This window comes from Monodelphis domestica, chromosome 2 (assembly GCF_027887165.1).
Source record: "Monodelphis domestica isolate mMonDom1 chromosome 2, mMonDom1.pri, whole genome shotgun sequence".
In the NCBI taxonomy this organism is placed as follows: domain Eukaryota; kingdom Metazoa; phylum Chordata; class Mammalia; order Didelphimorphia; family Didelphidae; genus Monodelphis; species Monodelphis domestica.
Window position 1 is genome coordinate 307142624 of NC_077228.1, and position 15176 is coordinate 307157799.

At 37.2% G+C, this 15176-nt stretch overlaps 1 protein-coding gene across 3 annotated transcripts in view; it reads left to right on the forward strand.

The window, feature by feature from the left end:
* The window catches only part of PRIM2 (DNA primase subunit 2), a 391097-nt gene that overhangs the window by 67331 nt on the left and 308590 nt on the right, over positions 1-15176 (forward strand). For all 3 annotated transcript variants that reach the window (XM_056818436.1, XM_001364873.4, XM_056818435.1), the window contains exon 7: positions 1027-1164. In XM_056818436.1, coding sequence (XP_056674414.1) covers positions 1027-1164 — 138 coding nt within the window. The remainder of the gene's footprint in view (positions 1-1026; positions 1165-15176) is intronic.

A 15176-nucleotide genomic window follows, 5' to 3' on the forward strand; every position in this document is an offset into this window, starting at 1 on the left:
GGGTTTTTGGTAAACTGAACTTTCTAGAGATTTCAATATTTAGCTTCGTAGGCTAATTCAGTAGAAAGAGTTTAGAATTGGGGTCAAGGCTTGTCTCTGCCAATTAAATTAGCAAGTTGCTTTATCTCTTTCTGAGCCTTACTCTCATCATCTGCAAAATGGGAATTTGTAATGTATTTAAGAAGAGGTTATGGGAAAATCAGATGAGGTAATATTTTTGAAAGTGATAAAAAAGTAAGGTGGTTGGAATTATTATAATTATTTTTGTTACTAAGAAGCTGAACCCCCAATGTGGCATAGGTATAGTTTCAATCTTGGTGTAGGAAGGTCACCTCAGACTGTATTACCCTGGGGAAGAGTTGATATAGAGGGAGAATTCCCAGCATTAATGAAATCATAAGGCATTGATGAAATCACGGGTTGGGGACTATCTCTCCATCTCTTCCAACAAATAAATATCATGATTATTATGAGTAAAATATTAGTATCTCACTTCCTCCAGGCCCCAAAACTTTCAATTACTTGCAGACATGGGTAATGAAGTGAACAGAGGACTGGGTCTGGGGTCAGTAAGACCTGAGTTTAAATCTGGCCTCAGACATTTACTAGCTGTGTGACCCTGGGCAAGTCACTTAACCTTTCTGTGCCTCAGTTTCCTCAACTATAAAATGGGGAAAATAAAAGCAACTACTTTTCTTTTGGGGTTATTTTGAAGATCAAGTGAGATAATAATTGTAAAGAGTACAGTGCCTGGAATGTAGGAAGCAGTATATAAACATTAACTATTTTATTTATTGTAGTCAAATGATTTCATGTGGTTATTGTACTACTCCTCCCCTATCCCACTTCATTTTCCCATTTTATGCACTATGAACTAACCCTTTTTCTCTTTCTTCTGGGTTTGTTGCGATGGATGTTATTGCTTAAAGGAAGCACTGTCTAAACCTGAGCTTTATTTAGGTTTAGCACATGTGGAAACTGAGCTTGTTACACAATAACCTACTTTCTCTGGCTTTCTACTTCCAGGTTCCTTTTGCTGATGCTTTGGATTTGTTCCGAGGAAGGAAAGTCTATTTGGAGCATGGCTTTGCATTTGTGCCACATCAGGATATTGTGTCAATCATCTTAAATGACTTTAGAGCCAAACTTTCCAAGGCTTTGGCAGTAAGTACATTGCTTGATTTTTTTTCAGAGCTAAACTTGTCTCATCGTCTCTCTGAGACACCTGACCTTTTTCATTCTTGAATTTAACACACATCATGCTGTGTGGATGATGCTTAAAAAACTCCAAATAAGTTGAATAACTCAAAAGCAGTTATGAGGACAAATGCAGAAAGCAGAAGAGCACATTTCATTCTTTGCAGAATTAGAGACTACTGTCTATTATAAAGATTTTTATTGTTTTTTCACTAAGAAATAAAATACAGCTCATTGAATTTGTAGCCTGGTAGGTTCCTGATGTTTCCATACCACACCTTTCCTTTCCTATTTTTTTTTAAAGCTGTAAGTACAAGCAGAAAAGAAAATATTGAGATAATTTTTTGAGAGCTGAGCCTGCGGTCTCTCAAAGCCTAGGGTCCTTCTGTCTAGGTGGGGAGTGGTCAGGGGAATAATGAAGAGATGAGAGACAACTGAGTGCTCAGACCTGTGCTTAGGCGTCACTCAGTTGCCCTGCACAGAGTTCTTATTTATTGTATAGCTTCAGTGAATACATGCTTTTCTGGCACACAATCATTTTTCAACATACATGGTCTTCTATAGATAATTGTATGTGTCACGCATTAACAAATCACTTAATCAACATTCTGTTATTATTTACCATGTTGCACCAACAGAAATATTCATGATGGAAATGAATGACATAGATAGGGTGATCTGGAGGTTAGTTCCCCCTGACTTGTGGGATGACTAGTGTTAAATTTATTTATGGTTGGACTAAATAATATTTTGGTTGGTCGCCAGGGATTTAATTACTAAATCCCAAATGAATTACTAAAGTCAGAAATGGATTTTATGGTAGTTTATTTTATAATAAAGAGGGAAGATATTAAGGAAGAGAAAAAGAGAAGAAAAGGAGAGAGATAGCTGCTCTGACCTCCTCTGAGCCAGGCAGGAGTTCAGAGGCCCTAGCCAAGGGAAAAAGAGTCTCAAGATAATGGGCCTCTCCCTAGGGAAAGGGAGTCAGCCTTTACACTCATCATGTGTCAGTTCAAAGGAACAGGGTCACCAGGAAAAACAGGTCCAGTCAGCACTCTTCTGAATGAAGAATTATTCTTCACTCCAGTAGAATTGCCAGTAGAACTCCAGCAGAAGTGTGTGATATGGAAATCACTTTAAAAGACTGATATATATATTAATTTAAGGTTGTCAAGGAATTCAGCTATGTAATTCCTAAATGAAAACTCAAGTCAGCTGTCAACCTTTTAATGGTGTTTTTAATTACAAACAGTAGGAAGAAAGGTATGAGAGAGAGAGAGAGAGAGAGAGAGAGAGAGAGAGAGAGAGAGAGAGAGAGAGAGAGAGAGAGAGAAAGGGGAGAGAAGGGAATAGGGCTTAAATACCCACTCTGCTTAGGCTGGACCAAAGGCCCAAGGCCTTGGATAGCCGAGGCAAAGAAAAGAGATCAGTCCCTATCACTCACCTGACCAAAATGGAGAAACAGTCTGAGGGCCTCCACTCCAAGCACCAGGCTCCAACCACCACACTCTCCTCCACACAGGAAGAAGGAAGCCCTCCTCAGCTGTCCTCTACCTCACTTCCTATGTCTCACCTGTGCCAATGTGGCTCTAGCTTAACCCAGGACCGCCCAGAGGTCTGTCCCCTTTGCATGTGTCTGTTGAAGGCCATATTCTCAAATAATTAAATCTTGAGCTTTTGCTGCAGCCCTTTCTAAATCCTGTTACCTTGAGTAGGGTGGAGATTGTAGTTTCCAAGACCTGATTCTGTCATTCCAAGTATCTCTATTGTTATTGATCAGGAAATGGCCAAATCCCATCCTCTAAAGAATGGTTTGAACAGGGTGAGTAGTTTTGAAATTCACAAGAGGAAGCCCAAGTTGAACTTCCAAGAAGAACTAAGTGCCTTCAGGCCCTTGTCACTCTCTTTTAAAGACCTTTATTCTTGGTCACTTCCCTTAATCTTTACGTTTACCAATCACAGTTGATGCTCTGCTCTAGGACCGCCCAGAAGGCAGTCAGTCGATTCTGATTTGTCACCCACTCTTTTTCACACATGGGTCACAGACCTCCCATTCAGTGTGTGAGATGGGTGTTTGTACCTTTTTTGATTAAATCCCAAATGGGCAGATCTCATACTCAACTTTAAGTACTATGCTTACACTTTGGGGATTAAATCCAAAAATAGACAGGGGATTACAATTTAATCTTCACAATCCAGGAAGAGCTAAGTACCTTCATTGTTATAATCAGGGGAGAGCCTAATCCATTCTTTACACTAGCTAGGAGAATCATTTTTGCTTTTGATCAACTTTCACAATCAATCACAATTACTTAGGAGATGGGTAACAAAACATTTTGCAGCTAAGTATGGGGTTAAAGGGCAATTTAAGGCAGACCAGAATTGGAATTTTCCTTAATTTCCAATTTACATTTTTCTTGTGTTTCATTAAAGCACCATAGCAATGTTGCCTGGTTATTGTAAACATAACCAGCGAAAACCAGCGAAATGTGTCTATAGCTTGTGCTTCAGAGGAGTGATTGATGTGCCTGTGTGTTTGGCTAGCAGTGGGTGTGTGGAAATAGAACATAACTCTGTTAAGGGAGAAACGGGGTGGGGGGGGGCAATGGGTAATGATCTTTGAGTTTTAATCCTGTGAATAATCTGGGGGGATTAAAGTGGGACATATATGTGTTAACCCTGTAAGTATTTGCTCTTATATTATTTCTCCTGTATTGGGGAGAGAACAATAATCACAACAATTCCATTAGTAAGGGAAGTTAGTGGGAGAAGTCACACAGAGGGAGCTGAGTGAGTGCCTCATATTTTCTGAAGGCTGCTCTGAAGCCTTCATTTCCCAAACTGTGACTCTGTCAGACAGCGAGGGTATAACAGCTCTCCACAATAATTCTTTTTTTGATATGAATTAAATTTAGGGTCTTTTCCAGACTGATTTTTGTTTTCAGTAATTGAAGGGGGTTAGGTTAATTTAGATCTCCCTTCCCGAATTAAAATAGGTATGTATGTATTTTTTAATATTTTCGGTAACAGTTTTTTTTAGTCATCTCACAAATTTTAAACTAAACGCAATAGTGAGCTGGGCAGAATATATGAGTAAGGAAGAAAGAAAAAAATACATTTTGTAAAGTTATAAATGAATCCTCTAACGGCCTGCAGTTTTGTTATAGGAACATGTATAGGCTGTGCCGAATATGTCCAGGTATACCCAGATATAAATTAAAAAAAATAATTTCTTTTCTCATTTTAATAGTACTGTTAAATATTAGTTTCTGCTTCTTGATGAATAAAAATAATGCCCATCATTATTGAGAATTATTAAATGTTCTCCTTAAACCAATGAAAATTCCCTAAATATATAGCTTAATGAAACATTCAGGATATGGATGTGAGCTTTGTTTGTTTTAAATAATGGAGTGAAACTTCTGGGTTGTGTGTGTATTTGTCTATGTCTATATCTATGTCTCTGTATGTCTATCTGTTGGTCTGTGGAGGGAGGGGTGGAGTGGCTCCAAATTATACTGTTACTGATGTTATGAGGGAGAGGCACCTTTTCTCTGTTGGCTCTGGCTGGTACCTGATTGGGATATTGCCATTTTGTTGTATACATGTAGAAGCAAAAATGTGTGGGCTTGAGTATTTCAGTTATTAAACCTTTCTTCCTGAGCAGTGGTTTGCTCTTCTCTGTTTTAACTTCATCACTCCCCAGAGATATTAAATAGTCAGTGAATGTATAAGTACCCATTGGGTAGCTGGGATACAGAGCAAAGCTTAGACACGGTCCTTGTTCTCATGTTTTTTTCATTCTATAATTTGGCAAGCATATGACAGGCTGATGAGTGATGGTTACTCTTGTGACTTGGTTTTACTTTGAATTGCAACTACTTACCCTCTTTCCTTTCTTCCCTTCTTCCTCCTTTCCCTTGTTTCCTAACCTCCCTCCCTCCTTCCCCTTCCTGCCTCCCTTCTATCTCTTCTTAACCCTGATGAAGGCCACCATACTTTCTAATACATCTTTTACTTTGATCTTTGGTAGAACACCATTAGCATCTTGTTCTTCCAGTGTGGAGCTGAAGTCCGAGGGAGGTCCTTCTATTTAACAGTGAAAATGTGTATATGTTGATGCTATCTCAAATAACACAAGGAAAACTGGAGGTAGCTGCATTCAATAAATATGATGAGTTAAGATTTTGAAAAGTTCCAATTAAAACAGTTGCTGAAGTTACAGTTTTAAGTGTTAGCTAGTTAAAAGTATGTGTAGTTGTGCGATGACCTTGTCTTTTATTCTGTAGGTTAGTTATGTGTACGATTTCCACTCTTGCTGGTTATTATAGAGTGTTTGTATTTTAAAAAATCAAGTTCTGATTTATTTTAGAAGAGACATATGCTATTTCATTTTATATTTCTTTTACATCTAAAACTTAACTTAAAAACAAAACCAAAAAGAGTTTATTTCCTGAATGTTAATGCTACATAAAGATTTTTGATTAAGTTGTATCATAGTTTGTAGTGCCCAGCATATTAATGGTAGGTTCTTTTCTTAATTTTATTTTCATTTGAGCTTGCTTTATTAGTACTTGTTTTACTACATTTAAACAAATTTCACTTAAACTCCAAATTTGGCAAAACTAATCAGAATTGGCTAAGAAAAATGATTCTGTCATTCCATCCATTTTTTGATCTAACTACTTTTGATTTTGTAACTTTTCATGTAGCCCAAATCTCAAATAATGAACTAACTCCTTTTCTTATAAACACATTTTTTACAAATTTTCTTAGAAATAATTACTTGTATCTGGTGCTCTCAAAAAAAAAACCTAAGGATTTTTTTTTGCATGCATGTATTATTTCATTTATTCTTAATTACCTTAAAATAAGAAGATGGATTCTTTTTAATGTGAAAAATTGAGAAACAAAATTTATATATAAATAAATGTTAGGACATTAGATGTCCAGTTGGAAATGGTCTCAGTCTTTCAGAAAAGTGTGTCTAGATTTTCATGTCGATAGTATTAGATCATTGGAAATTTCACATTGACTTCAAAATTCACTTTAGAGTCAAACTCTGACTGCTGTTAACGAAGATTTTGAGAAGTGACAAAATGGATCTGCAGAAAAGCAAGAGACTTGGAACTTGGTAAAATGCCAATCAACTGAGATGGAGACAAAGTTCCAATGGAATCTTGAAGGGAGCAGTTAGGGAAGCCCAGCTGGCGAACTTCACTTCCTTCTCTGGCTATTGGAAGAGAAGGTGGAAGAAAACCTCTGTCTTTGGCCATTGATTATCTATATGACTGAGTGCTGAGAAGACTTTTGGGTTTAGCTCAGAAGAAACCCGTCAGCTGTCAACAGGAGATGCTGTTAACATCTCCCCTTAGGGAAAGATAATGTTATTTCCTGAATTTGAATACATCTTAGAATCATCAATCAACAGGGATAACTTATAAAATTAGGGGGACCTATTTTCCTCTTACCTCCTCTATTTAAAAGAATAAAAGATCTCTTAGTTGAAAGATTTAATTGTGAGAGTTAGTTATTAGAGGAAAACTTCAAACTTACCATTTCTGAGAAGACCATTCAAGACAGTTGAAGGGGAATAGGAAGTAGGGTAGGGGGAGGAGCGCAAGATCAAGTCTTTCCCCTAGTTAGCTTCCTGGTGTTATGGCGTTAGCATTTCCTATTACCATAATTCCCCTAATAGCGCTATCTACTACACTACTTATTTCTTTCTGTGAAATTATATCATTTTCCCTCAGTGCATCATTTAAGAACAATTTAAAGATTTTGGAGATTACTCTCTAGATCTTGGTTTCTTTGCACAATGTCACAATATTTATAAGGTAGTTGATAATACTGTAGAGAAGGCAAAAAGAGGCTGAAAATCCATATTAAAAAAGTTTTTTAGATAATTTTATGAATAAAGTTGATTATATCAGGATACTTGAGAACGTTAGACTACAACTTCATTAAAACAGTGTGGCTCCAGTGGATTGAGAATCAGGTCCGGAGATGGGAGGTCCTAAATTCAACTCTGGTCTCAGACACTTCATAGCTGTGTGACTCTACCCATTACCTAGCCAGAGGAAGGCAAAAGCTTTTTTTAAAAAACAAAAGAACATCTGCTGTTCTGTACTGTGTGATCTTTCCGAGTGTGAATACTGGACCCATTAGAACATTGGGCTGACCCCAATGTGGCATTTCTTTTATTCAAATATTGAACAAATTAATTTGGTTAAATCTTTTGCTAAGCACTGGAAGATGTTAGACTTAATGAGACAATTTTGAACCATTTGGAATGACTTGATGAATAGACTCATGTTTATTGTTTGTAAAGGAAATTCTCTTGGCATGGTTACTGCATTGTAATGCTGCAAACTGTAGGATTATATAATTATATTAAACAAAACACTGTTTGTAAATGAAGTACATAGTGTTGGAATAAAGGATTAAGTTAATTTTAGATCTAGTACTCATTGGGGCAAGAGAACAGACAGGAATTAGAAGGAAAAAAGTCTATTTACATATTTGCATAGGACATGATGCCCATGGTAGATATTTTGGAAGCTTATTTGTTATAATTTTTATTAAATATGTTTTTAATTTTGATAGGAAAAGGGGTCACGAAACCCTCACAAACCATCTAGCTTTTTATTTTGTCAGAATTAGCACAGGTCTTCTTGTGGTCACAGCTTTTCAGTTAGCAAAATTCACTGACTATAAAATCTGTGAAATTCATAGGATTGATAATATACAAAGTATGCATGCAAAATACATACACATAAGAAATGGTTATAGCATGTCCAACTGCATCCAGTGTTTTGGATATTGATAAAGCTTTTGAAAAGAGGATAATCCTGAAAAAATGAAATATTTAAACAAACAGGAGAGGAAAATGGAAGGAAATTGAACAAAATACTTGATTGCAAGCAGAGCACTCTGCCTGTTTCATATTTGGATGATCTGTGATATTATATTTATTTTTTTTATGTTTTGTGACTAAATATCTGTGTACATGTTTCATCCTTTGATAGAATATAAGTTCCTCTTGGGCAGAAATGCCTTTTTTTTTTGGGTATCAGCATGTTTCCTGGAACATAGTCAATGGTAAATAAATGCTGATTTGATTATATAATATGGGTGCTGATCAAAACCAATCCATGCTTTCTCATACTGTGAGATTCTTGCTTCCATTTTTCCATTAGTTTCTTCAGAGAGTAAATCCATTTGAAGCTTCTTCTAGATCTTTTATTATTTTTATAGATATTAGTGCAACACTTGTACTGCTTATCCATTGTCATTCACTTTTACTACATGATTATTCCCTTACCCCCCTTTTTTCCAGTTAAATTTTTTTCTTAATAAATTTTTTTTCCCTTTCAACTACATTTCTGGTCATTTATGACATAAGATTTCTTTTCTGTCACTTCTTTTCCAATTCTTTGCACTGTTCTTTGGGTCAACTTCAGCTTCAATGCTTTTGGAATTATTATTGTTCCATGATTCATAGCTATTTAGCATCACAGGGGAAATAAGGGTGTCTTTCTTCCCTCTCTCCCTTTTCTTCCTTCCTCCTTTTCTCCTTCCCACCCTTCCTCCCTCCCTTCTGTCCTTCTTCCCTTCTTTTCTTCCTTCCTTCTTTCCCTCTTTCCCTCTCTCCCTCCCTTCCTTTCTCTCCTCTCCACTCCTGTCCTTCCCTCTCCTCCTTCCTCCAGGACAGTTTTCAAATTTCATTTTTGCCATTTACTTCTCTAGCCTTTAATATACTCATATGTTACATGAAAAGACTATACTAGACCATAGGAGGGAGCAAAGATTTAGAATGAGAAGGCTTTCAGAGGCCATCTAGTCCAACCCCCTCATTTTACAAAGTCTCTCAGGTACTAAGTGCCAAAGATAGGATTTGACACCAGTTCCTCTTCAGGGCCAGTGCCCTTTCCACTGTGCCATGTGTCTTTCACTGCCAAAAGCATGTGAGTTCCATAGCCAGGATTTGCACAAAGGTTTTCTGACTGTAAATCTGCTCTCTTCTCATAATAGCATACTACTTTTATGAGCTGTCATTTATGGTGCTAAAGGACAAATGACTGTGTCACTCTCTTAGCACTGAATCTTGAAGACAGACCAAGCCCACTTCTGGTGGAGAGAACTGAGCCCCAGCCAGGTCTTTCAAAGCTTACCTGAGAATCGAGGAGGCTCTGCCTGAGGCTTCTGGTGCTCATCTTCTCTCTGCCATCATGTGGGAGGTTTGGGAAGCACCAGGTAGACAGGTGACTCAGTGCAAACCCCTCTTGGTCTCTATTTCTTCATTTGTAAAATGAAGAAATCCTTTCTTGCTCTCTGATTCTGTGGAACCTATACATATAGTCCAAGATTGAGTTCTTTGCCTTCAATGGCCTTATTGAATAGGAGAGAAAGAGGAAACTGGGGATTAGAGGGACAACATTGACCTAAAAGGGGAAGGAGTCCACTTAAAAAAATATGGATTTTTTAAGAAGTAAGGAACTTATCTATATGTCAGTAAAAGTTTTCTTTACCTAAATGGTTGGGAAAAATAGTGCTACAATATTTCCCAAGGTATTATTTCAAGATTTCTATGATTATTACAGTAATTTATCAGAATTAGATTTTCTAAGTGGAGTTGAGTAGTGAAGGCTGCAGAATACTTTTTTTTTTTTAAAGCATTGAAGATGTACTTTGGACAAAGAGAGAGACTGGATAAGTAGATAGATGATCATTAAGAATTAAAATTTTCATTGAACAAAAATCCGCCTTATCTTCATCTCTCCTCCTATACTTCCTGTCCTCTCCTCCCTTAAAAAAAGAAAGACCAACCCTTGTAACAAATATGCATAGTCAAGCAAAACTAATTTCTTTGTTAGTCATGTCCATCTTATATATCTCAATCTCTATTCTGAATCCTCTGTGTCAGGAGGTAAATTCATCATGGGACCGTTGGAATTGTGTTTGGTCAGTGAAATAATTAGAATTCTTAAGTCTTTCAAATAAAAAAAATAATGTTGCTATTGTAAAAATTGTTTTCTTGGTTCTGCTCACTTTACTCGGTGTCAGTTCAAACAGATCTTCCCAAATTTCTCCAAAACTATCATCTTGATCATTTCTTTCATTACAATAGTATTTTATTGCATTCATATAGCATAATTTTTTCATTTATTCCCCAGTTGATGAAAACACCTTAGGTTTCAGTTCCTTGATACCACAAAAGCTACTGTAAATGTTTTTGTACATAACCCAATGAGAATTTAAAATTTCCAGTTTAAGAAAGTATTGAAAAAGCATGAGGGGAAGAAATTGCTTTTTAAACCAATTTTGTAGTTTCACTAGAGTTCCCCAAACACTACCTGATCTTTGAGGGAGAATGATTTAATTTTTTACCAAATTTTAAGGTTTTGAAAAGCCCCCATTAAGTTAGTGTGAAGGCAATTGAAATTTGTTATCAGTAGAAGGTGTCTTAAGTGTCTTCTAATGTGATTCTATCCTAAGTCTTTTCAGTCTTTTGAGAATACTGATTTTTCATCTTACAATGAATAGATTAATTTTATATTCTGAGGTCTTTCATGAGAAGAAACTGAGGTAAAAAAGCTTTGTTCAGAGAGAGCATTTTAAGAAAATTTAGTTGATGTTTGTAGATTTCCCATTTAGATACAAAAAAAGAGGATGAAGAGTTTCCAAGGAGATAATTGACAGATGAATAAGCTACTGTTTCTCAAAATCATAGCAGAAAGAAAGGATTTTCCTTTTCACAAAGGATTTCCTTTTTCTCCATTTAAGAACAGCAGTCAAGTCCGTAGTTGAACAGGTGTTTGTTGCTTTGGATAAAAATATGGTTTGTAGGCACTTGATCAAGTTATTTCATTTCCAAAGAGCACTGAATCCCCTTTTAAAAAATTCTTTATCCTCTTCAGAAGCTGTGTGTAGTGTGGTTTTCTAAACTGTGGTAAAAGAAAAATGGATGTTTTTGAATTGTTACTGTAGAATTATGTATAAATGCTGTGTCTGTTTGCTCTCACGAATCATTTTCTTGGGGCTAGGATGTATTTTCTCAGGAGTACAGCCCTACTAGAGATGAATTTATTCAGGGTTATTGGGAAATGGGTTGATATGAATAAGGCAGTACTACATATGCCAATAAGCAATAAAATTGATGTTATTCTGAATGTGTACATTTCATGTAAACTAATTATGCCACCCTTTACAAATGTTTAATGAAGCAAATTGTTAAATTGCTTACATATGCTTGGTAACCATATGAACCAATTCTCATACCGTCATGTACTAAGAAAATAAAATATAACCGAAAGGCACCAGATGAGTAAAGAATGCATTTACTTTTAAAAAATTTTGTAAGATAAAATCAAGTTAGTCTACATTGAATTGAAATTCTTGATGCTTCAAATAAGTGGATATGCCAAGGTTGATCTTTGCATTAGTTTTTGGGGAAAATTAAAAAAAAAAACACATTTGTAATATATATATAAATTACACAAAATCATTATATAGTACCATAAGGTTTGTATAGAACTTTATATGTGTTATCTCATTTATTCCTAAACACATCTTTTTCAGGTATATGCTATTCTTTCTACTACTTCACAGATGAGAAAATTCAAATTTAAGAGAGGTTAAGGGAGGCGGCTAGATGGTAGAGTGAGTGGATGGAGCACCAGGCTGGGGATTGGAAGGACCTGGGTTCTTGGACTTAAATCTTTCCTCAGACACTTCCTAACTGTGTGGTGACCCTAGACAAGTCTCTTAACCCCATTTGGGTTCTCCTTGCTCTCTTCTCCCCACTTCCCCTTTTGCCTTAGTGTTATTAAAACAGAAAGTAAAGGAGAGAGGGAGAGACAGAGACATAGACAGACAGAGACAGACAGATAGACAGAGTGAGTGTAATAGAGAGTGTCTGGTTGTAAAGAGAGAAAGGGAGAAAAAGTGGAGACCTCCCTTTCTCAAGTTGGGGTTCAGGAGGCATAGCTGATGTTTAATTTGGTTAAGAGAGAGAAAGGGGAAGTGAGACTATAGTTCCCCTTTTTAGCCTCTTAGTTATGGCTGCCCACCCAAACTGCCCCTTGAGTTCCCTTCTATTACTATTATATACAAGAGGTTCCCCACTCACACTGGATTCAATTGGGAGAAAAGCAAGAAACTTTTTTCTGGATGATCAATCAGGAATGACACAGGGAAATGGCTGTAAGAAAGGGTCTATGAGGAAAGAGGGAAAGGTGTCCCTAAGTGGCTATACCTTCCTCCCCCGCAAGTTGGGGAACCCAGGCCTTGGCAGCTTTGGCCTCCCTGAGAGATTCAGGTTTGAATGACCCTGGTCTTGTCCACAACTGAACACTGTTCAGACCCAGGGCCCTAGGAGCTGAGGTGATGTTGTCAGATGCTTTGTTTCTTCTCAGGCTGGTGGTCACTTTCAGTTGGGAATTCAGTGGGGGATGGTGTTTGGGCACCAAGAGGAAGATTTGAATCTTTTCCTCAGGATCCAGGCAACAAGACCCTCTCTTTCTGCTGTCTCAAGGCTAAGAGACCCAACTGACCCTCAATCAGAACCTTTTTGCTTCTTAAGATTCCAGACCTCCTGGAGCCCCTCCCCCATCGAGGAGAGAAGATTCAGCAGCACCTCAGCCTGTCACTCTCCCTTGAGTTCAGACCTCTGTCACAATCCTCCATTTCCTTTCTTGAGGTGGCCTCACCATGATCCCACTTGACTTACTTACCTTATCTCTATTACTATCATAATCTAGCTATTGTAACTGTTATTCCCACTTACCCTCCCCCCTCCCAAAATAACAAATCCTATCCTGATCTGTCTATTGACTATCCTAATGTCCTATCTTAGGCTAAAGAATGGATTGCAGGAAGGCAGGTTTAGGGTAACGTGTCAAAAAACATTTGTACAATGTAACATGAAAAAATCTGTGGATCTCTATTCTAACTGCGTAACATTCAACTATTAAGTAACAGTAAACTATCCTATGTTTTACAAGTAGTGCTATATAACTGTAACAATTTTGTCTAGCTATGTGCTAATCTCCGGATTTTTCTATTTTTTTTTAAAATGTAATCCATTCTGTCCTTATGCTACCTTTTGGAGTTACAAACTCCTTTCTTTGTCCCTAAATTAATCTGTCCCTGTCGGTTAAAGGGTGAGTGTGTTAATTATTTGTCTACCCTAAGTTAGTTGATTAGATAGTACTTTACACATGTACATATATGGTTTATTTACAAGTTTTACATGTTACATATTATATACATACATATACACATGCTCCGACTTGAAGTCATCCAGGCAGGAAAGTAATTTCCTTCCTATCTGTATGAGTTCCACAAAAGAATTATTTACAAATAAACAGTTTCTTGGGCTGTTCTTATTTACGAATCAGCCCCTAACATCAGTGTGAAATTTGGTTTGTGTCCTAAAATATGTAGTGAAAATATTCCAGACCTCTTCTTCCTCATATTTACCTGATGCTTAATCATCTTTTGCCTTCTTGTACCTGGTTTTGTGTACATGTGGAAGCAATTCCCTAAATGTGGTGTTAATATGTGTGATGATTATTCTTACATGACCCAATCTATAGAAGTTCATTTTCTGTCATGTCCTTGGTTTTTAAAGTTCTTTCTGGTGGTCCACATGTGTCTGTCAGTCTTTGGTCTTGCTTGAAGTTATCATCGGTCCATATGTCTTCTCCTTTCCTGGATACGTACTTGACGGTTGTCTCACCTTGAAAGACTATCTCAGCTATCTGGAACACGTAGGATCATGTGTGCCTGTGAGAGTGAGCTTGTATTGGGTACATATGAGTGAGATTTTATGGGGATTGTTTTTGTCATCTTCATGTGTGTGAGTGAGCTAAATTTTATTTTCCTATGTGGTCTATTGCAGAGGTTAATGAGATGGATAGTTTAATGTATGTGTCCTATTTGTGCGGTGCATTATTCTGCTTCATTTTCACTTTCATTTGGGCTGGCTCTGTTCGGTGTCTCTGTTCCTTCCTGCGCATCTTGGATAGGCGTATGGGCTTTCTGCTTATTTTCCAGGGGCCTTTTCTTGGGGGCATTTGTATTTGCATAGATTTTCTTTGGGCTTCCATTAAGTTTTCTTATGGTGTATCACTGTGGGCATAGTGATGTGTAACGTGGAATGCATGACACCAAGAATCTTTCCCTATTTTCCAAATATCCTTTGATTGATGTAGGAGTAGTGAGGGCTACATTCTATGGGCCAATCCACCTGGGCTCTGTTGGTTTGTCTTTGGTGAAATTTTTCACATACACTTTGTCTCCTGGCCTGATGTTATGTAGTGAGAAATCTAGTGGGACCCTTTGCACTAGTAATCCTAGTCTTCTCAATTCTTCCAGTCTATCCTATATCTGTGTCAGGTAGGTGTGGAACTGGCATTCCCCTCCCAGCATGGAAACATAAGATGAGTTAGTAGTCCTTCCATACTGGTTGTCCAAAAGTATCTCATATGGGGAAATGTGTAAGTCTCCTTTGGGTTTTGTTCTCAGATAGAACAGTGCAAGTGAAAGAACCTCTGTCCATTTAAGATGTTGAATTTGGACACAGTTTAGCTATAGAAGCATACCCATCAAAGTAAAACAACACTGGCATGGTAGTGAGAACACCGCTTAAAGAAATAGTTCCTAGATACGGCATTCCAGATGCCATAGACTCAGACATGGGAAGTCACTTTACATCTAGCATTTTACAACAAGTCTATAAGTCTCTGGAAATAAAGGGTAATTTCCATAATGTATACGGACCAAAAAGTTCAGGACAGGTGGAAAGAATGAATGAGAAGTTAAAAACCATAGTCCATTGAGTTAGTCTTTCCACTATCAGTAAAACATATTTGTATCCTCTATCACTAGGCATGTTGATGTAATCAATCTGCAGACACTGAAAAGGCATATGAAAAGAGAGGGAGGGAGTGGTTAAGTGATTTAATGGTCACACA